Genomic DNA, 23,327 nt, shown 5'->3' with positions numbered 1-23,327 from the left:
CTCTGCTAAAAGGAGAAAAGTACCGAAAGTTCTTTAATGCTTAGGCCTAAGTAGTGGTCAGAACCTACTGCAGAGTCCATGAGGCTTCCTTAATGTGGGCAAAAAGGCAGACATCATTTAAAACCCCTAACCAAACAATGCGGGTCAAATGTTATCTTATTTCTCATTTAGTTCAGTTTTAAAAGACAAATCACTGTTACTGTAGAAGACTTTAAACTGGTGTGTTGGCTTATGTTTATAATCCCAGCACTTGGGAAGGTAAAGCAGGAGATTTGCCCTGAATTGAGGCCGGCTAGGGCTACAGAGAGATTCCGTCTAAACAAACTAACAGAATAAGAACAAAAGGGAAACTTTGTTAATGTGTCACCCAAGTGTGCCAGTTCCTGGTTGAATATGACCTCTACCTCTATCTAGGTTTCACTTGGCCATTTCATTACATGACGCTAGGTAAGATGTTCAACTTTCCTGTGCCTCATTCCCCCTAGATGAGAATGAGACCCACCAGCTCTGTTTTGACAAGTTACAATAGATTAAAAAGTCATCTTTGAAATTAAGAAGTAAACCAATGTTCATTGTTTTCCACCATTATTAATAACCTAAATACCCTCTTTAAATCTTACGTTTAGGGGTGAGGTTATTTTGTAGTTTTGTTGTTTCCAATGATAAAGTATCGGGAGGCTGAAAACACATCACAGCTAAAGGGAATACAGTGGTCAGTAGGAACTTTATAGTGTAAGATGTACTACTATTCCTAGGGATTGTGAAGGGCTAATCTCCTCAGTTTGCGGTGTGCTGGAAATGTGGAGTCATTCATGAAGCATTAACAGGAAAGCACTGTGTAGAAGAGAAATCCGTTAGGTACACTCCTTGAGCCCAGCCCAGGCCTCTGGGTCTACAACCAACTCTTGCGCTTGCCAGCTGAAGCCCGAGGCTGGCCGAGCTAACGCGTTGGTGACCTAGAGCTACCACACTCCTCAGGATGTGCCTAGGCCCCAGGAGCGACTCAGCCACCAGGCGCAGCTGACAGCCAGGAGGCGCGGCGCTGGGTCCTTTCGCCGGCCTACCATAGAGCTATCAGACCTCCCAGCTTCCTAGAGAGCTTCCGGAAGTGGCTGCGGGCAAGATGCGTGCCGCCCGGTTCTGCGGCTCCGAGGGTTTGCAAGTTAGCGGTTGGAGGGGTCCCGCCCGGGTTCGGTGTCCTTCGCGCCTCCTCGCGCGCTTCCCGGTCCGCGCTGTGCCGCCTCCCGCCCTCGGGCAGCGTGCGGAGCTCTCGGTGAGTGCGGTCGGCCGAGCAGGGGCGCGCGGGCGGCGGAGGCCCGAGCGAGGGGAGCGGGGCGCCCGAGGGCCTGCGCCAGTCCGGCAGGCCCCGGCACCCGACCCCAACCTCCCTCCGGGTTGCTCTCTCCATCGCCCGTCGTCCTCTCTTATTTTGCAGTCGCTCTTACTTGTAAAGCCGGCCCCTGTGTCCACTGTTTGTACTCAACAAATTTGCCTTTCGGTCTCAAAATTCCTTTTTTCAAGATTTATATATTTTTGTTTCGAAGCCTCTCGTGGAAACCTTTGATTTTTGTTTGTTTTGTTTTGTTACTGGTTTTTTTTCTGGCCATAAAAGAAGTGCATTCAGAAAATGGTAGATGTAATGGCTGGACAGTTGTGTGCAAAAGAAATATTCAGTAATTGCAAAATTAAACCGTATTCAGAATACTTTACTTAATTGATTAAGCTGAAGTAGATGCTTAAAACCTCAGTGGGTTTCCATTTCCAAAAGTCAGTCATGAATATTCTTTGTCAAACGAATGATCTTTGACCCCCACCTGACAACATACTTTTCAGTTGGTTAAGTTCACTGACATATTCAGCAGTCATTATTTTAGCGAATGTGAACGTTTTGAGTTCCTTGTAATTAATCTTGAAATGTGGACACTCCTCAAAGGAACTCCCTTGAGGAACCCACGCTTGTGTGTCTGGTCCTCTCCTGACTGCCTGGCCTCCTAACTTCATGCCTGCATTATAACTTAACATCTCCAAAAGGGAAAATTTCACTGAATACCGTTTGATATAACATAGCATTTGTTTCATCTACTTTTCCTTGATCTCTTAAAACATGGAGATTATCTTTCCTGGTTTGCATCCAGTTCCCAGACATTTCTCAAGCTTAATTAATCTGAAAAGAAAATACATCTACATCTATTGAAAGCTAGTATTGTTTGAATTGAGTTGGCCTTCCTTAGTTGTCGAGGCATTAGCTTGGTAGATCTAAAAGAAGCTTAAAATTGTTGCCTGTGCTTCTGTAAGTCAATAAACCTGACTGGAAGTTCTTTAAGGATAGGATGTAAGGAGAGTGTTTATAGGTGCTTGCCAATATTGCACTGTGTATGTACAAAGTTATTAGAGGGAAGAATACCTAGAGGACTCATTTTTTTACTCAGCTCTGATTTTTTTTTTACTAGTAATTACACTTTATTCACTCTGCATCCCCCCCATAAGCCCCACCCTCCTCCCCTGCCGATCCCACCCTCTTTCCCCCTTCTTCATGCATGCCCCTCCCCAAGTCCACTGATAGGGGAGGTCCTCCTCTCCTTCCTTCTGATCTTAGGCTATCAGATCACATCAGGAGTGGCTGCACTGTCATCCTCTGTGGCCTGGTAAGGATGCTCCCCCCTCAGGGGGAGGTGATCAAAGAGCAGGCCAATCAGATTATGTCAGAGGAGGTCCCTCTTCACATCACTGTGTAACCCACTTGGACACTGAACTGTAATGTGCCACATCTGTGCAGGGGTTCTAGGTTATCTCCAGGAATAGTCCTTGGTTGGAGTATGAGTCTCTGGGAAGTTCCCTGTGTTCAAATTTTCTGGTTCTGTTGCTCTCCTTGTGTGGTTCCCGTCCTCTCCAGCTCTTACTATTTCCCACTTCTTTCATAAGATTCCATGCACTCTGCCCAACAGTTGGCCATAAGTCTCAGCGTCTGCTTTGATAGTCTGCAGAGCAGAGCCTTTCCCTCTGTGTCAGGTTCCTAGGTTGTTTCCTGTTTTCTTCTTCTCAGCTCTGAATTTTAACATTGAGGAAGAAATAAAAGCGTGTTGGGAAAGGGAGACACTTGTTTTTAAAGTTTAATATTGATCATTAGAAAGAAAGGGCCATCTATGGTGGTTCACTCCTGCAGTTGCATGCAGTATTTAGGACACTGAGCTTGGGAAATACCAATTTGAAACCAGCCTGAGTTGGAGAGTGAGACTTTTGTCATGTTTTGTTTGGGGGGGATGAGTAAGGTCAATTCATGCCAATGCCACAATGCCCTAGTGGAGGTCAGAGGACTACTTGCAGGAGTCAGTCCTCTTTCCACCACAGGGGTTGTGGGAATGTAAACTCAGGTTGTCAGGCTTGGCCGCAGGTGCGCTTACCTCCTGAACTGTCTCACAGACCCCCGTGTCTTTTTAACAATAGTCTAGTCGTACTGAACTAAGGTCTCATTCCAGTTATAACTTCATGCTCATTTGATTATATCTACCTACTATTTGCAAATAAGGTTGCATTCATAGGTGTCACAGGGACTGCGGAGGGCATCTTTTGTGAAGACAGCTAGTACCATTATGGAACATGAATGAAAGAGAAGTATAACCAAAGTCAAGGAGAAGTCACCACTGCAGCCTATCTGCACAAGAGCAGAAACCATATTCCCCACAAGGAAACAGGCCTTCAGAGTGAGCTCTATGGACCTGGAGTTCTAGCTGTAACCTTTACTCTTAAAACAAATGTAGACACGTTCTGTGTTGTGCTGCCAATATAGCCCTCCGCTGTTCTTTAATTCTATTAATAAGATAAAATTTTCATGAGGAGTATGAAATTAAGAGAGTAAAACTTTTTGCAACCAATATGGTACAGTTCTGAGAAAAGTAGTATGTGTAGATATGGAGAGTGAGGAAAATAAATGGTTTGATCAGTAATGAAAGTCTAAGACTTAAATGAAATGAGCTGTCAATATTCATGGACTGGAGAACCATGTTAAGGTATCATTCCTAGTGTGATATCAATACTGTTACGACAGTATCTCTACACTGAGCTATAGATTCAGCACAAGTTCAATTCCAGCATTACTGGGAATCAATAAGCTTATTCTAATATGTGTATCAAAAGTGAGAGAACCAGCAAAGCCAAAACTGCTTCTAAAAGAGAAAAGTTGCAAAATTGGAACCACTTAATTTCAACATTTGAAAATTCATCTTCAGATAGCTTTGTATCAAGGAAAGGTAAATTTATTGGTCAAGGTAACAGAATAGAGACTCCAGAAATATTGTTTATGGCCAGTCAGCTTTTTTTTCTCTCTCTTGCTGACAGACGAAAAGGTAAACAGTTCAGTGTGCAGTGCTTTCTGTGAGTAGTGCTAGAGTAAGGAGGAGGACCTGAACCACACCCTCACTGCTGCAAAGCTCAATTCAAAACAGACCGTAGACTTTAAAGTAAAAATTAAAACCGTAAACTTCTAGAAGAAAACCTTTGTGATTTGGGGTTAATCAGACATTTCTTAGATTTGGTATCAACATACAATCTTTTAAGATTTTGATAAATTATGCATCAAAAATTACAAATACCAACTTCAAAGGCTACTGTGAAAAGAATAGATAGAAAGGAGTCAATATGTGTAAATACTTGTAAATCATGTATCATAAAGGACCTGTATCCAGAATATATGAAGAGCTCTCAAATCTTAAACATACAAACAATGTAAAACCTCAGTTACAAAATAATAGTGGGCAAAGTATGATGATGCATGCGTGTAATCCCAATACTTGAGAGATGGAGGCAGTAGGATCACCAGGTACAGATCAGCCCGGGCTACGCATTGGATTCGAGACCAGACTGGGCGGCATGATAAGACCCTGCCTCAACAGCCTAGATGAGCTAGGGAGATATGTCAATAACATATAATATACAAATAAATAAATGGTGGCACGTGCTGGGAGTCCCAACACTGAGGAAGCTGAGGTGTGAGAATCACAAGTTAGATGCTTTCTTTGCTTACAGAATGAGACTTTGTCAAAAAACAAGAGCAAAGTGAACCAAAATTTTTAGGTAGGTACTTTACCAAAATAGATACATGTTCAACATTGTTAGTAAGGAAACAAGTTAAAACCATGACACATTACTATACACCTATTATATTTAAATTTTTAAATATAGTATCAAGTGATAGTGAAATAGAAAATATTACATCCACTTTGGAAAATAATTCAACAATTTTTTTAGATACAACACATAAGACTCAGCAATTGACTTATTTTAATTTATTTAATTTTTTTTTTTTAATTTTATGTGCATTAGTGTGAAGGTGTCAGGTCCCTTGGAATTGGCGTTACAGACAGTTGTGAGCTACCATAAGAGTCCTGGGAATTGAACCCAGGTTCATTTGGAAGAGCAGACAGTGCTGTTAACCACTGAGCCATCAGCAATTGACTTCTTAATTCTGGGTTTTTCCCCATTGTTTTAAAAACTGTTCATACAAGACCATGTATCTACATGATCATAGTGGCTTTATTCATAATCAAGAACAGGAAACAACTCACCTGGTGGGGGGATATACTCATTTGTATAAGAATAAACAGATAGAATATTGATTAATATCAGGCGTCTTCCGCTAAGTGAAAGTTGTCAAACTCAAAACACTATTATATTTTATTTCTGTAACACCCTGGAATGTCATTGATATATGGGTTTAGATTTGGGCATTGTAGATGCTGATAAGAAATTCTGGTGCTTTGCAGACCCACTGTTCCAGATAGATTTCTAGGAGTAAGAGATGAAGTCTGAGAGTTAGTCCTGAGACAGGAGAGAAATTAGGGAACATAAGTCAGGTACTGAATCTTAGGTAATGAAGAGAAAAGGCTTAGGAAGATTCTTGAACTAGCAGATACGAAAATTAACATCAGTTGAGAGTGGCAGATATACAAGGTGCCACAAGAATTACCTAATACAGAATTTCAGTTAGGCATGAAAATACGTGGTCTCCATCTTCGACAACCTTAAACAGAAAGCAAAAGGAAGGGTTTGTACCCTGGGTAGGATTGGTGTGGCAGATTTTTAACAGGCACTTGTTAAGTTACTATGACTTTTGCCTTACCTTAACATATTTATCATTTTCTGTTCTGGAAAAAGTACCCTGGAAGGCCTGAGAAGACTTTTAAGAAGATACAGAAGGTAGAGGAAAAAAGGAACCTTTTAAGTTTTTCTGGCCCTAAATGGCAGAATCAAGAAAGCCTCCTTCGGCACCCTCTTCACCAGACCAGACTCCTGAAGAGGACCTTGTCATTGTCAAGATAGAGGAGGATCATGGTTGGGATGAGGAATCTAGTGTACGTGAAAGTAACACTCCTGGCCAAGAACTGTTTCGCCTCCGCTTCAGGCAGCTCTGCTACCAGGAGACATTAGGCCCCCGGGAAGCTCTGATCCAGCTCCGTGCACTTTGCCATCAGTGGCTGCGGCCAGACTTGAACAGCAAAGAGCAGATCCTGGAGCTCTTGGTGCTGGAGCAGTTCCTGACCATCCTGCCGGAGGAGCTGCAGGCGCTGGCTAAGGAACACCAGTTAGAGAATGGTGAGGAGGTGGTGACCCTGCTGGAGGACTTGGAAAGGCAGATTAATGTCCTAGGACAACCAGTAAGTAGCTGTGCATGCTGTGACTGAATTCCTGGAAGCTATTTAGACATTGACTTTATTTTGAGGAGTAAATTTTCCCCAACTGGTTTCTCATGAATGTGGATGGAAATTATTTTAATAATTCTTTTTTGTAAAGGGTAAAATCCATTTTTTTATACTCACAAGGTACCTACAGTCCTATTATTGCCCTTGTGTGCTAAATGGGACCATGGTATGCAAGAAGCTTACATTACTGTTTTTCTGGGGTACCCATAAGACCAGTGGTCAGGGTTTGGACCAGGTGTTTCCATAGTTTTGGCCTTTTACTTAAGAAATTGAAATAAAGATACACACAAATTGTACAAGTAGCAAGGAGACACTATATAATGGCAGAACAATAGCACAAAGCAAGAAATACAGTCAAGAGTGACAGGCCACTTGAGTATACTCAAGAGCCCAATTATTTGGAGCTTCCGCTTATGAGATTCTAGAGAAAAAGGAGTTTGGTTGCTAGCAGACATGGTGTTAGCATGGCTAGATGTTAGATGGTTCTTCATTTACCCACAAGACACAGTTTGCCTTACTGCTCATGCACCCAAAATCAGTCTAGGCCTTCTTGACCCCCTACCTTCCTTACCCAGATATAAATGGACTATGACTGGGTACAAGCTAACTTTCATGGTTGTTAAGAGAAGAAGAAATTTATTCCACTGTTCAGAGTAGGGTGTAGGTACAGCTCAATGCAGGTAGGGGGTCCTAGATCACTAACAGGTACTAGGTCCATTGTTCAGAGGGTGTGTGTTTGGGGGTGAGGGTGGAGCAGTCTTAGCACAAAACAAAGCCCAGCTTGCTAAACATTTGTGTTTGTTTGCCTTCCCTGGATGGTTAAAGATGACAGCTTTCTAGAACACAGGCTTCCTAGTTCCTTAACAAAAGAGTGTTTTGCTATTTTATGGCCCTGTTTTAGTTATCTGTGTTATTCATTCTCTATCCTAGGGTTGGAGCACAAAATATGGTGTTTGATATAGTAGAGAAAAATCAACAGAAAGTTCTTATTTAGTACTGATCAGAAGTAAATGCTTTCTTTCTGTGCTAATGCAGAATAGTGTTTCTTACTTCGAGGAAGTAAATGACATTATACTGCTTGCTTTCCCAAGTATGAACATCGGTCAAAGGTGTTGACTCCACCGCCACCTTCACGTCATTTCTCAGAGGAATTCTTTGTAATTCAGCCATCCTGCTGTTTCTAGGTCTCCACTCATAAACATGGGCGCAGAGTACTCTGGGAGGAAGTCCTGCCTTCCGAATCTGCACCAGAACCTCCAAGGATTAAGATCCAACCCGTGGCAACCACGCATAACTCTACAGTGTCCCAGAAGCCGAAGGACAGAGGAGAGAAGCCAGATTTCACTCACAAAGGTGAGGAAAATAGAAAGCAAAGGATTGTGATCCTTCCCCGTCTGCAGAAGTTGTTGATGGGCCCAGTCTTTCGCAGGTCTTACCTATGCAGCGACAGCTGCTAAAAGAGGGCAAAGGCCGTGTCATGCCCAGAGGACAATAGACCATCAGTTCTAGGGTGAACTTATGAAGAATAAAGAACTTGAGAGTTTTGTTGTTGTTGTTTTTAATGAGTTCTCAAATTTGTTACCGCAGTAAGTATACTGCTAGTATCATAACATTGTATTTGCTGATTTTTTTTTTTTTTTTAAGATGACACAGTTTGGAATTGTGTTGCTGTAGTGGTTCTAACCTAATAGTTCATACTCATGGTTTGCTAGTTGTCCCAAAGTTTTCTCTAGTCCAGAGTCCACCAAATGACCATTGGGAAGTTAGTCATAAGTCTCTTCGGTGTACTTTAATTTGGTATTTTTTGTATTATTTCTTAATCTTTCTTTTCATGACCGTAGCAATCTTAAAGAACATAGATTAGAATTAGTAGAATGGCTGCAAATTAGGTTTGTTTCATATTTTCTCATATTTAGGTTCAAGTTGTGTGTATTTGACAAAAAAAAACTCCAGAAATTTAGTCTGTTGTGATGATATATTTGATGACTTAAGATTAATCTTGCTAAGTTAATCACTGTAAAGTTACTGTTCTTCCCTTTATAATTTAAGAATTTAAGAGAAAATTCTCATGAAGCTGTGTAAATATCTAAGCCCTTATCAAACTTGTTGCTAAAACATTAGTTTTTATATTTATTGATGTTTTTTTTTTACTTTATTTTATTGAAGCTTCTCAACTGAATCAGTGATTATTACTAAATTTGAAACTACAAATGGTAATTTCTCAGTCAGTGGCTCAAAACCATCTATAATGTGATTCTAGTTTACCGTGGGTGCAAATGTGGAGACTAGAAGTCATGGTAGGTGTCTTGTGTTTCTCCCCACATTTTGTTGTTATCATTAGTGTACACAGACATGAACCTGGTGGGCAGAGAACAGTTTTCTTCAAGAGTTGCATCTGTGTGTTCATCATGGGCTCCAGAAATTGAGCTTGAGCCGTCAACAACACTGTTACCCGCCGCCACCCCCAAGCCTCCACCCCTGCTGCCCAAGTTCTCTCTAGCCACTTTACCTTGTTTTTTGAGATGGGGTCTTTCCCTGAATATGTCGGTCCATTTCAGCTAAACTGCCTGGCCTGTAGGCCCCCAGGATCTGCCTGTCTCTGTTCTCTTCCAACCCCCAACTCTGGGGCTACAAACATAAGGCTTTTATGTGGGTGTGGGATTCTGAACTTATTTCCTTGTATTTCCACAGCAAGCACTTTACCACTGAGCCATCCTCCCAGCCCGGAGTGTGTGTGGGCGTGTCTGTGTTGTTTCGGGGCAGTGTGAAGTGTCTTAACTCAGGGTTTTATTTATCCGAGGCAAGCACCCTTCTAACTGAGGAGCCATGTCCTCAGCCCTCCCCTTTTATTGCTGTTATTTACACATGGCCATATTAATTCTTCAGAAACATTGTGTTTAACTGTGCTTAAATCATATTTGGCCAGATTAAGCCTCTTAATTCTGGTTTCTTTGTCTTTTTTTTGGCATTTTCCTATTATTTTTTTCAGAAAAAAAACTTATTTTCAGCAGAGCAGCATATTCTGGGCTATTTGTCATTATTTGGCTTGGGTTTTTTTTCAATTAATGAGATTTATAATACTTTGTTTTATGTTAGTGAATTATATTTTTGTTTGTTTGTTTGCATTTTGAAGCACGGTTTTTGTGTACACTTTTCTGGCCTAAAACTTGTGGTCCTTCTGCCTACACCATGAGTGCTGGGGCAGTAAACATTTGCTACTTCACCAGCTTATAAGTAAATTTTTAATATTTCTGCACTTGATCTTAATCAAAAGGCTAAGAATTTTTATAGTATTTCTAAGAAAGCATTTATAGAAACACTTTGGCTAATTATATAATTCCTGACTGAAGTCTAAATCTTGTTGCCCAAAACATACATTGCTTAACTATTAGTTGATTTTGGTGATAAGATGCTTATTATCCGTGAGAATCAGACACTAACAGCCATGGCAGATATCAGAAAGACTTACTAGAGATTGGTTGGTTCTCATATTAAGTTTTCTAGGACATCAGGATCTAAAGGACTACTATACACAAACACAAAGATAATACTATTGGCAGAGAAGAAATTAGAAAGCAGCTCCTGTTAGGAAATCAGTATGCTTTGTTTATTTAACTATAAATTCAAGGTACATTAAAGTATAGATGTTCTGTGGGCATTCATGGATATAGGCCAGAATCCAAGATGACAACACTTTATGTGCAAATCCTTCGCAAATATAGCTGAAATAAAATTTTGCATTAAGTGAATGCCAACTCCCACAACCACACAGTAAGCTAGTCAATTCATAGCTCCTTTTTCCTCTCAGCCATGTCTACTCAGAGTCCTACTCCTTCCCAGAAAGGAAGTTCTGGAGACCAGGAGGTGACAGCTAGACTTCTCACTGCAGGGTTCCAGGTGAGTTGTGTTCCTTCCCAACAAGAGCCCATATCTGTGTTTGACAGTATCATAGCAAATGCCCATATCTATCTGTAGTAGTGCCTATTTAAAAACTTTTTGCTTAGCAACAAACCAATCTTTGGTTCTCCCAATAAATCTAGTGCACTTTTCTCTTCTTCCTAGTTGTTTATACCCCTGTACCTAGCATACTCCTGTTTCTTCACCTCTATTAACACTATAGTTATCTCCAACACTGGTTTTGAGCTATGGAACCTTTTTAGACCCCAAATGAGGGTCTTGTTTTGTTTCAGACTTTGGAAAAGATCGAAGACATGGCTGTGTCTCTCATTCGAGAGGAGTGGCTTCTTGATCCATCACAGAAGGATCTGAATAGAGATAACAGGCCTGAGAAGTACAGAAACATGTTCTCCCTGGGTAAGGAGAGCTGTAGTTATCATAACTTAAGAATTTTCTCTTTGTTTGTTGTGTTGTTGGTAGCTTTATACATTGTCTGGAGGACTTAGTTGATTCGGGACTGTAGAGATGGCTCAGTGGTTAAGAGTGCTTTCCTGCTAGGGCTGGAGAGATGGTTCAGCAGTTAAGAGTACTGGCTGTTCTTGCAGAGGTCCTGAGATCTATTATCAGCAACCACATAGCGGCTCACAACCATCTATAATGTGATCTGGTGCCCTCTTCTGACATGCAGGCTTTATATGAGATAAAGCACTCATACATATTAAGTAAATCTTTTTGGGGTGTTGGTGTCAAACACTTTTAATCTAAACAGTTCTAATCCCTGCAGAGGCAAGCGGATCTCTCTGAGGTCAAGGCCAATCTGGTCTACGGAGAGAGTTCCAGGACAGCCAGGACTACACAGAGAAACCCTGTCTCAAAAAAACAAAACAAAACAACAACAACAAAAAAGAATACATTTTGTTCTTCTAGAAGACTGGAGTTCTGTTCCCAGCATCTACATGAAATACCTCATAAGCACCAGTAACTAACTCCAGGGGATACAATGCCTTCTGGCCTCTATAAACGCCCTACATATTTGACACAAATAGTCATATATTTGCATTGAAATTCTTTAATCTCAAAGAAAAGAAACTCAGAAGATAGATACTAGATTGAGACTTCTTGAGGTCTGAAATGAAACGATTTTGTTCTCCAACCCAAAATTCTTTATAGTTTTTATCTGTATAGTGAGTACTGTTCATTTTGACAGTTAAATTGACATCTCTGTAGTACTCCCTGAGTTCATACCTTCCAGTTCCCGTTGGACCACCATATTGGAATATGTCTGTCACATAAGCTAGTTGTACTTTCCTTTTGGGACTGTTTGGTGCATTCTCTCCCTCTAAGTAGAGCTTGTAGGGGTTCTTATTCTCTCCCTACTTACACTTCTCAGTTGATTCCTTGTCAACTTTAGTCATCTATCAGGAAACCTTTTTTTTTTTTTTTTTTCTGGCCCCTCTTTCCCAGTGCCTTTTTTATTTGGCACTTCTGCTCGATCAACTTGCATTTAACTGCCCCTATTTTGGATAAAGAAGTTTGTATTTTCTTGTGGATTCCATGAGAACTTCAATTCCCCTTTTCCTCTGGTATAAAAATAGAAAATGACTGAGAATGATTGTTTACTACGTGTTTATTTCAGATGGTGAGACCAGAAATGAGAACAAGGAACTATTTTCAAAACAGGTAATATCTACTGGAATCCAGCTACATGGAGAGGCACCTGCCAAGTGCAACGGGGATGTTATCGTGGGTCTTGCGCATGGAGAAACCCGAGACCTTCTGGGCAGATTAGAGAGGCAGCAGGGAAAGCCCATACAGGAGAGACGACATAAATGTGATGAATGTGGGAAAAGCTTTGCTCAGAACTCAGGCCTTGTTCGCCACTGGAGAATCCACACTGGAGAGAAACCCTATCAGTGTAATGTGTGTAGTAAAGCCTTCAGCTACAGGTCAGCCCTCCTTTCCCATCAGGATATCCACAACAAAGTGAAGCGCTATCACTGCAAGGAATGTGGTAAGGCCTTCAGTCAGAACACGGGCTTGATCCTGCACCAGAGAATCCACACTGGGGAGAAGCCCTATCAGTGTAATCAGTGTGGGAAGGCCTTTAGTCAGAGTGCAGGCCTTATTTTGCACCAGAGAATCCACAGTGGGGAGAGACCGTATGAATGTAATGAATGTGGAAAAGCTTTCAGTCATAGTTCACACCTCATTGGACATCAGAGAATTCACACTGGGGAGAAACCCTATGAGTGTGATGAGTGTGGGAAAACCTTCAGGCGGAGCTCACATCTTATTGGCCACCAAAGAAGCCACACTGGGGAAAAACCCTACAAATGTAGTGAGTGTGGGAGGGCCTTCAGTCAGAAGTCAGGCCTTATTGAACATCAGAGAATCCATACTGGAGAAAGACCCTATAAGTGTAAAGAATGTGGGAAAGCTTTCAATGGGAATACTGGTCTCATTCAGCATCTGAGAATACATACAGGGGAGAAGCCCTATCAATGCAATGAGTGTGGGAAAGCCTTCATTCAGAGATCAAGTCTCATTCGACATCAGAGAATCCACAGTGGAGAAAAGCCTGAACCCACAGGAGTTTAGGGAAAGCTTTGGTTGTAGTTTGAGCACTATTCAGCATTAGCGAAACCATGTAGTAATGGAAAGTCTAGTGAAAAGGGGCAGAAGCTGTAGCGGTAACAAAGCTAAGATTAGCACTTGAGTAGTTTGGGCCCAATCCCTGCTATGAACTGTTTAGCTTGACTGTCTTTGGAGGCATCTGATGAAGCAAACCTCTAGAAGCTCAATATATTTTTCAGAACTTTAAAATAACAGCAAATTGAATATTGTGACTTAAAATGCTATATTTTGTCTTTCTCATGAGTAGCTGTTAAGTTTGAGAGGGGCAACTCCTCCAAGCCATTTCCTGTGGTCCCTCTCTATCATACCTCTGAAAATGCCCTTGTAAATCCTAATCTAAGAAGCTGCTAGAGTCCAAGGCAACCCCAATAAGACTGATTTGTATTTAGCTTTCTAATACCCTAACTAGAGGGAAATTGTTAGACACTTAAATTATTGTACAATACTCCTAGATGGATAGCAATCCATATTTCTCTATAAAGTCAATGCTATATTTTTAACAACACAGTAGCATTTTTCTTCGTTTAGCGCCTTTACTGACTCCATTGAATCCTAGAGCATCTGTTCATATCCTTTACCACCTCCAGTCTCAGTACCTGTATCAGCAAAGGAAGTGGACACATTAATAATGATGGTGGGAGTGATGGAAAGAAAGAGGTGAACGGAGAGTCAGCCTGACTATTCTTGAGCATGCACAGTTGTACCTCAAGGTGACTTCTGACTCTCCTTCTACCTCCCTACTGTCCTCTGTGGTTTGAAAACTATTTGCTCCATCGAAGTTTTGGCTCCACATAGGAGACAGGAGGTGCTTGAAGACATTAAAAATCCTTACAAAGAATGTACATCATCCCTTCTGGTCTGTTATGGTACTGCTCTGTTTCTTATCAGTCTATATAAACTAGCTAACTACATGGTCAGCCTGGACCAACCTTTTCAGATAGCCTCTGCAGCTCCATCATTATCTTCCATCTGTTTCTTTCATTTGTGTGTCTTCAGTATCCCAAATGGTAATCTGTCAAATATCTCACTTGTGAGTCCTCATTCTTGTGAGTTGTGGCACACTCCATCAGTTATCTAACAAAGATACACTATTGCACCCATTGTCACCAGTCATCATATTTCACCTCTGTGGCTATCAGCACAACAGAATATTGTGCAAAGTAATGAGACTGCTTTTAAAATAACACAACAGAATTTTGTGCATCTAATATGTAGTATCTTTTCAGTTAATTAATTATGCTTAATTATTTAATAAATACTTATTAAAATACATATTCTAAAGTACTGTTATTCTAGTAGTGCTATTAGTCCTCCAAATATTGGAAACATTCTTAGAATTCTCATTTAATGAGGAGCAAGAAAACCATCTGTTACTATTATATTTCTTGTTTGACCAATTGATTAGACAGTGGGCTTGGAGTTAAATAACTTTTGCCTTTCCTCACACTTAAAATTATTGCAATAATCTTACTCAAAAGACACATAAGTAGGTTCTGATGAACTCTCCGAAAAAAACAATTTCACACTGTGCCCTGAAAAGGATCTTTTTAGTTTCTTTGGTTAACTTTCTCAGAATTTTTATTATTATTTATTTTCTTATCCTCTTCTCTGTTTGCTTCTTTCCTTTTAATGTAGATTACCATTCCTAACTTTTCTCTAATACTCTTAACAACTGAACCATCAACTCCAGCCCCAATAACTTCTTTTGTTTGTTTGTTTGGTTGGTTGTTGTTTTTGTTGTTGTCGTGTTTGTTTGTTTGTTTGTTTGTTTGAGACAGGATCGCAAAAGTTTAAGAAACCAGAAGCAGGTAAATCTGCCTATGTCTACACCCTTCCTTCCTGCTTGAGTTGTGCCTTACCTGCTCTATGTGACAGGATTTCTGCATGTCAGTGCTACCTTATGTGGAAATTACATAGGGTGAAAGCATTGTCAGAGAAGGTAGATGTCTGTGTGTGTGCATATATGCATGCCCACTCCTTTCATAAACTTTTGTGGAGCACCTTCCTTCGTTTCTAAGAAATTGCCCCTTTTTTTAGCATTTGTACCCAGAGCAATGTATACCAGATTACTTCAGTCTCAGAATTACTAAGCTTCTGGCAGAAGTCCAGAGAAAAGAAAATAATATGATTGGGAAGATTCATGTTATACTGGTGTAAATGTGAAAGGAGGTTTTCATTTAAAAATGAGTTATTGGAGCCATTATGGCGAGGCACACCTTTAATCATAGCACTCAGGAGACAGAGGCAGATGGGCCAGCCTGGTCTGCAAAGCAAATGCAAAGCTAGGCTTGAATATAGTGAGACCAATCTCAAAAAAAAAAAAAAAAAAGGTAATTGGCTAGAGGTTAAAATGCAGACTGTTCTTGCATAGGACCATTGCATTCAGTTCCCAAAACTCATGTTGGGTGGCTCACAACTTGCAGTAACCCAAGCTCCAGAGGATCCAAAATCTGTGGCCTCCGCAGGCACCTGCACACAGACATACATAAACAAAATTACAAAACAAAATTTAAATGAATTATCAAAGCTAATTAAGCACATGTATAGAAAGAGCCCACTGTTACAGTATATGATAATAGAAAGGCTGTGGAGTCTTTGAAGAAATACATAGAAGTTATTTTTAGCCTTGAAGTCACCAAGCATTAATCAATCTATATGACATTATTTATAGCTCTTAACTGTCAGTGGCATTCATTAAACTTTTATCCTATAGAATCAAAGTTTTCTTTCTGAAATCTCCCATGCCCAGCTGCTCAGTTGAGGATATGGCATGGTAAAATGGCTCTTCTCTCACTCACTTGCTGTCAACATACTACTGGGAAAAACCTCTACAGTTTCAAAAATTTCTCCATGAGGCCAGATAGGTATTCAAGAATGTGGTGGTTGATTCTAACATGGACCAGTATATAGCTTTGCGCTTGTTTCTACATCTCCAGAGTGATAACTAACATTTTTTGTTTGTTTGTTTTTGAGCAGTTGCCATGAGCCAGACTCTGAGCTAAACATTTATCCAACTTAAGAGCTAGTATCACTATGTGCTCCATTTTTAGATGATAAAACAGAAGACTAGAGAACTAACTAACATCACAGAGCCAGAAAATGACAAGATTCTACCCTATACAGAGATGCTACAGTGTGATGACCAATTTATTAAACTGGCCAAATGAAACCGTGGACTTACTATTGGTCGTAAGAGATAATAAGTAAAATAACGTACAGTAGTGTGGTTGGATCCACTGCGGTTATTGGAAAATCGGTTTAAATACTGTTGGGGGTGAGAGCATCCTTAGACATTGGTATTCTTGATTTTTAGTACAAGAGGGGTAAATTTTGTCAAGAAAACATGTTTCTCTGTAAACTGGCTAACGGAAAGGGAAGTGGGTAGAGTCCAGGTTGGCCGAATGCACAGGTGGCGGTAGCAAGTTCATCCACAGTCTTAAGAAACCTCGTAAGCTTCTTGCCCGTTTCCAGTCACTATTCTGTGTGTCTTGTATTTTTCTTGATTTTTTTTTTAGATATATTATTCATTTTAACCCATTTCTGCCTTAGCTCTTAAGATACTGATTTTTATAGTCAGCATTCCACTAAAATATATGTAGAATAGCCAGTGTAGAAAGGCTTTTGTTGTTGTTGCCCTTATCTCATTTATATTTCATAATGTTGACTTTCCCAATATGTAATGGCTATTTTTGGTTGTCATCTTGAGGACTACTAGACTCTTAGGCCTTTTGTTGGTAGACAGCCGTTGTTGGACTAACTGAACAACAGCTTGTAAGCCGTTCTCATAAATCCCATATTCATTCTGTAAGTTCTACTCTTTTAGAGAACCTGAGTAATACAGGTTTTCATACCACAAGTGGTTCTAGAGCAGGAGAAGTGTAAGGATGAATTTTTCTTTAAGTATTTGGAATAGGCTTTTTACTAACACCTACAGTTACTGAAGCCTCAGAAACTTGAGGTTTATTGAAAGCCCATGGTTTGAACTATTTTACAAATTTAAATGGACAAATGCATTTAATTATCCTGATTCACCAGTTGTGAGAGGCAAGAGATTTGATGACTGTATATAAAACTTGACAATTTGTAGAAAAAAATAAGGAAAATGACAATGCTGGTTAGTTGCTTCTAGCATCTCTGGATAAATTGACAAAGGAAAAGAGTGTACTGCTTGATATAATTAACCAACTTCTAGGATCTCAGAATACAGTGAAGAACAACAGTGAGTGATAAAATTGGCCAGCTCCAGATACACATAAACAGTCTAAAGGCTTCTAAGTGCCCTGGAAGAGAATCCTCCAACAGCCATAGCTCAGATTGTGGAAAATCAAACCAAAGCCCTCACTAGAAGGTTAGCTGAATTAGTTTAAGTCCCTGGCTCAGAGAGTGTTAATGGTTAAAGTAGGAACATTAATTGGTAAAGCATGGGATCCTGTAACTTGGGATGGAGATGTGTGGGAAGACCCTGTTGAAGCTGAGAACTTTGAACCCTCAGGTTCTCACAGGTTTGCCTTACCTGAGGGGATATCTTGCTGTCCTCAGCGGAAGATGTACTCCCACCCCTCATAGATTGCCTTTTCTGCGCTTGAGAAAATACAGAATGGGCAGGAGAGGAAGGTAGTTACCAGTATCAGCTAAGGCCATGTGACCAGTTGCAGAAATAAGGATTATAATTATCATGACTGTTTCTGTCATATTTTGTTAAGAATGTGTTTGTCCAAATATTTGTTTTTTCTTTCCTCAATTTCTTTATCATGTAATATAAAATCAATTAAGATATTATCTGTAGTTACCATAGTTAAGTTTTGAAATAACCAAAAGAATTTCTCTCAAGGGACATTGTTGTTATTCTAAAATTTATAATGCGTTTAATGTTCTACAAGAGATAGTTTTATCATATTAGGCATAAAAATGACCAGATTAAATACACAGTGCATTTGCAATTGTACATGGGATAGTTATATCATGTTAGGTGTAATTATGACCTGGTTACTATTTTCATTGGAAATTAAGCATGGCATAAGGAGATATGATTGTGTGTCAAGTTTACAAGGGACAGACTTAAGATGGCTCTTCTTGGTTGTCAACTTGACTACATTTGGAATTAACTAAAACCAAACTGGTGGGTACACCTGTGAGGGATTTTTTATTTTTCTTAATTAAACCATTTCACGTGAAAAGACCTACTTTTAATCTGGATCCTTTGAGGTTGGAAGATACACCTTTAGTCTGGGGCTACTTCTGATGGCAGTCTATATAAAGATACGAAAGAAGAAAGCTTTTACTTCCTTGCTCTTGCAAGCAAGTCCATGCCTTCACTAGAATTAGAGCCTGTTTCTTCAGGGTTCTGACAGCCTCGTGGAATAAACAACTGCTGGATTCTTAGGCTTTCCATTGACAGACAGTCATTGTTGGACTTTGTGAACCACAGCCTGTAAGCTACTCTAATAAATTCCCTTCCTCTACAAATATGTAGATTTATTCTGTAAGGTCTGTTCTTTAGAGAACCTTGACTAATTCACCATACTTCAAGAATCTTTTCTTTGTCTCATGCTATCTTTTTAGATCATTTCTCTTCAATATCTGACTTTATTAGTCTTTTTTTCTCCTCTATACTAAAAGTAATCTTCATATCCTGCTTTTATTCACCTTTTCTGTGTCCCTGTTTGTCTTTTTACGTCATGTATTTGAGTGACTTCATATTCCCCACCTTCTCTGTCATCTCACAGCTTGGGGAACTTTCCTCAGTTACCTACACAACCTGGTATTTGAAACCAAAACTTGCCATTCTTCTCCCTCAGCTTATATTTTCTTTTAAAATAGATATCATTGCTTAATTGCTGGTACCCTAAAATACAATCATTGTCTTTCATGTTTCTCATCATAACTTTGACTTTATCATTTCATCTTTTTCTGCCCTCCACTCTCCCAGTCTAGAATCTTGTTGATCTCACTCATATATTCTTCTTGAGGCTTGTTTTTGTTGTTGCTTAGGTTTTGTTTTGTATTTCTACCATACCCTTATAGCCTTCTCATAGATTCTCATCCTGTGTAGGCTCAAGTTATTATAATTTCTTCTGTTTTCTTTTAGTATATACAAAATATATAACACTTATAAAGTGATCCTCAAACTCCATTTTCATGGAATCTCAATTTTACTCAGGCCCCAGCAGGTATTTCTCACCAGTGTCCTGTAACCTTGTTCTCCATTCTTAATCTGCCTCAGCCTTCATCTCTCTCTAGTATGTTTACATCACATTCAAACCTCCTACAGCTTTCTACTGTTTCAAAAGCTTTTGCCTCTGTGCCTTTCTCATCTCTCATGTCTTCCTCTCTTCCTCTCCCTGCCCCCACCCATCTCTCTGCTTAGACTACTCTTTGGCATTCCTCAAAACTCACTTCCTTTATGTCTTCCAATTCAGCACTTCTTGATTGAGTTCACCTCACACCAATATCTTTCCTTACTCTGTTCTGCCTGAGCACTTAACTTTCAGGTTTGTAATGTAATACATGCACTTACTAATACCTTGCTCTGTAATCATTTTCTAGCAGTCTGTATAGTAGTTTAACATTTTATTTATTTCTAAAATTAAATTGTAAGCTCCTTGAGGGCAGGGATGATAACTGTAACATTTGTATCACTGCACTCTCTTAGTGCCTAGTACAGTGCTGAGCACACAGTAGGTGTTTAATAAATGCTTGTTGAATTCATGTGTGGATTTTTTGTGATGTTGAAATTTTTAAGGGTTTTCCGTTACCATGGCCTATTTAGTGCACACAAAAACTACAGAATGTGATCCATAAAGTACTATAGTAATCAGGATGTGCCTGCATCAAGGAGTAAAGCCACACACACACACACACACAAATTCTAGGAGGGTCTATGTAAAAATTTGAAGTTATAAACTGTTTTCTTAGCCAAACTTATTGATGAATTAAAAAGAAAGAGAAAGAAATGGGAAACAATCCATGTATAGTGCCACAACTCTAGAATCCCAGCACTTGGGAGGTGATGGTAGGAAGATCAAGAGTTCAGGGGTCTCCCCTTGCTATATAAGGAGTTTCATACCAACCTAGACTACATATGACCTTGTTTCCAAAATTAAAGAGAAAACAAAATAGAAAACATACACACAGAAAACCTAATCTGGTAAGAACTCTAGAATGAGCTGGAAAATAAGTTTTGCATCTGTTGTTTACAAATTTAGCTATGACTAGAGACATTTAGGGTTATACCGTTGGTGAGCAGCTGGGATGCTTCTGAAATCTAAATTTTTAAAGACTGCTATGGATCCTTGGTATCCTTCACAAGACCAAGCTTTACTCCATCAGTTCTCAACCCTATCACAGGTTGCATATCAGATATCTACATTATCTTTGCATGTTGACTCATTGCTATACATACCATCAAAGATAAGGAAAAGAAACTGCAGTGTACCAAAGGTTTAGCTTTGGGAACAACATGGCAATGAACACCCACTCTTTGGTGATCACAGAATTTGGCATAGCCATAGCTAATGGAAATAGCAAAAGTCATGAAGTCCGCACAGCTGCTTGACAAAGGCTTAGCAAAGCTGAGCTGTATGGTGCAATTACCATTGTGCTGTCCTTTCACCTTTGGTCTTGGTCTTCACGTGTTACATGCTTGGGGTAGTTTTTAATATTGGTACAACTTGGGGATATTGAATTGATGGGAAATTTCTTATGAATCATTTATGCCCTCTCTCAAAAGTACTGTTTCTAAGCTTTCCCAGGAAGGTACTGAGCATGTTACCCCTCCCACTTTTAGGGAGATATTCTTATCTGGACCTACCTGAAGTTTCTCCTTATGCCCCAGAGGTTGTGACTCAAAAGATGCCAGAGACCTCCTTATGCGGCTCTGACTCCAAGATACTCTTGGAACATCTTCCCCTCCACTTACTCGGGAACAAGATATTCAGAACAAAGTAAACTTTAAAGGGTAAACAAAATTCAGTGAACTAGAGAAGTTGGCAGGAGATCAGGTTAAGTCTGTATGCTCAGGTGAGTACATGACATAAGATTGGGGCCCACGTATTGCATGCCCCTCAAGGAAAAGATAGAGCAACAAAGTTAGATTGGCTGGAGTTATCTCTGCCTATACAGGGTGGTGGACAAAGAAGGTATGGATAAAATGATAAAAATGAAATATTAAGACCCTTCTTAGAAAAGTTAGTTCATGCAGGACCAATGTGTCATATGGCCAAGGAACAAAAGAATGCCAAGATTAGACATATAAATAAATTCTACAAATATATAAAATATAAACATTGTAATATGGCAGAAACTGAATAAGAACTGCAACAGCTTTGGTTTGAAGTTTTTCTTGGGTCTAGGGACAACTGGTCCTCTGACCATTAAAAGTTGATAATACACTGTCTAGGACATAACAATTTGCCCAGGCTGCCTTGAAGATTTTCTGTCTAATGCCCTTAAAACTGCAAGATTCTTAAAAGGTTGGTTGTGGGGTTGATAAGGGAAAATGATTATAAAAGATAACTTTATTCTGTCACGGTTTATCAATGATGACTAAACTTATGACCAAGGGGAAGTTAAAGCATGTGTCCAGGGACAAAAAGGATAGGATCTATGTTTTGGAACAACATGAATTCAACCCTGCCTACTGAGTTCTGTATAAATAAAGAAGCACTCTACCAATCAGTCAAGCTGAAAGGTTCCCCTGACCCTCATGCCTGACTCCCTCCTTATCTTCTATAAGGAGGCCCTCAGTAAGAATTAACTAGCATCCTGTCCAAAAACAAACTAGAATGTTCTGTTTGCAAGCAGAACTCAGTAACATGTTATATTCTCTACCAGTTCTGCTTAGAAGACATGGCTGTCTAAGGAAATTAAATTCAGTCACTAAACCAGCATTTGAAAACACTGTAGTCTCCATTTGCAGTTCAGCGGTACATCCTTCAAGTTTAGCAAGATCAGCTCCAGAGTTAGCAAAGCTGATGGGTAGCTCACCAAAGACTGGCATTTCTCTGTTCTGTTGAAGTAGTCAGTCTAAAAGAATGGATGCCGTATTGTTTAGCTTGTCAACTCATTCTGACATTGAAAGGCCAGAGAAGCTGATTTACACTGGATCACTTAGTAAGTGTACTATGTGTTATTAATCCATACTCTGCCACAGAATGAATTTATGACTCCAACTTAGTGTATCACTTAAGAACTCTTTATCAGCTTGTATATCCACACCAGTATACTGGCTATAATGTATTAAGCTAATTTCTTAAATAAATGACTTGAGAAATTTTGCAGTGAGCCAAACTGTTTTGAAATCGCTTGTGTCTGGTCTCTAGTCTTTAAAAGAGCACACAGGATCACTACTAAGACTAGAACTGTGGCTGTAGTGACGCTATGCTAGAGAAATTTCACAGCTGTAATGACTTGAAATCCCAAGATCCAATGGTTTTCCTACCTTGTAAAAAAGAAGCAAAACCCACTTTCTTAGAAGGTAAAAAAGCAAATCAGTCTTGTTGATGACCAGGAGCAGAAAGGGTTCTGGAACAGAACCAAATTTATATAGCAAACACAAAGCAAGGGAAAAGAAACTATAGTCTGAGCTACTCCAGGGCGAAGTCAGGCCTTGCCCAGGGTTTGGGGGGACTCCTGGCTCCTCCAGGGAAGAAACGAGATTTCAGCCTCTCCAGAATTCCTGGGAGCTGTCAGATGCTTTTCTGCAGGGTTGACAAGGAGTTTTCTATATGTAGAGGACTTTCTCAATATTCATTGCTGCAGTGAGTTGGAGTTGCTTTCCTCTTGAGACGCAATCCTAGTTTTTCTTGCCATCATTAGTGGGTCTTAACTGCAAGTGTGCTCCTGACACAGTTTCACACTATCAGTTTGCTTTTCCTAGTAAAAGTGCACAGGGAGGGGGTCAGGGTGGGGAGTACAGATATCTGGAAAATAATATCAGGCGCTCTAAATTAAAGGGATACTTGCTTGCTCTTCCACCTCTACTCACAGTTCGCGTGCTATTTCCCTTTTAATGTAGACTCGTTTATTTCAGCTTGCTGGTAATAGGGCACTATAGCAATTCTTTCCATCCACACAAGCCCCCATTCTAGCAACTGGCGCAGA

General features: G+C 39.9%; 1 protein-coding gene across 3 annotated transcripts; it reads left to right on the top strand.

The window, feature by feature from the left end:
• Positions 1-1,109: 1,109 nt before the first annotated feature.
• On the top strand, positions 1,110-19,934 carry Zkscan8 (zinc finger with KRAB and SCAN domains 8). Of its 3 annotated transcripts, none has more exons than XM_021649799.2 (6): positions 1,110-1,273; positions 6,151-6,650; positions 7,880-8,048; positions 10,504-10,592; positions 10,886-11,009; positions 12,229-19,934. In XM_021649799.2, the coding sequence occupies exons 2-6, from the start codon at positions 6,234-6,236 to the stop codon at positions 13,188-13,190; spliced, it is 1,761 nt and encodes a 586-aa protein (XP_021505474.1). In that variant the 5' UTR covers positions 1,110-1,273; positions 6,151-6,233; the 3' UTR covers positions 13,191-19,934. The 3 variants fall into 3 exon arrangements, with proteins under 3 accessions (XP_021505474.1, XP_060228848.1, XP_021505475.1); XM_060372865.1 differs by having other exon boundaries at positions 10,856-11,009; XM_021649800.2 differs by lacking the exons at positions 10,504-10,592; positions 10,886-11,009.
• The last annotated feature ends 3,393 nt before the right edge of the window (positions 19,935-23,327 follow it).

The sequence above is a fragment of the Meriones unguiculatus genome, chromosome 19, assembly GCF_030254825.1.
Source record: "Meriones unguiculatus strain TT.TT164.6M chromosome 19, Bangor_MerUng_6.1, whole genome shotgun sequence".
Lineage (NCBI taxonomy): Eukaryota > Metazoa > Chordata > Mammalia > Rodentia > Muridae > Meriones > Meriones unguiculatus.
This window is presented reverse-complemented; position numbering and strand designations above follow the sequence as displayed.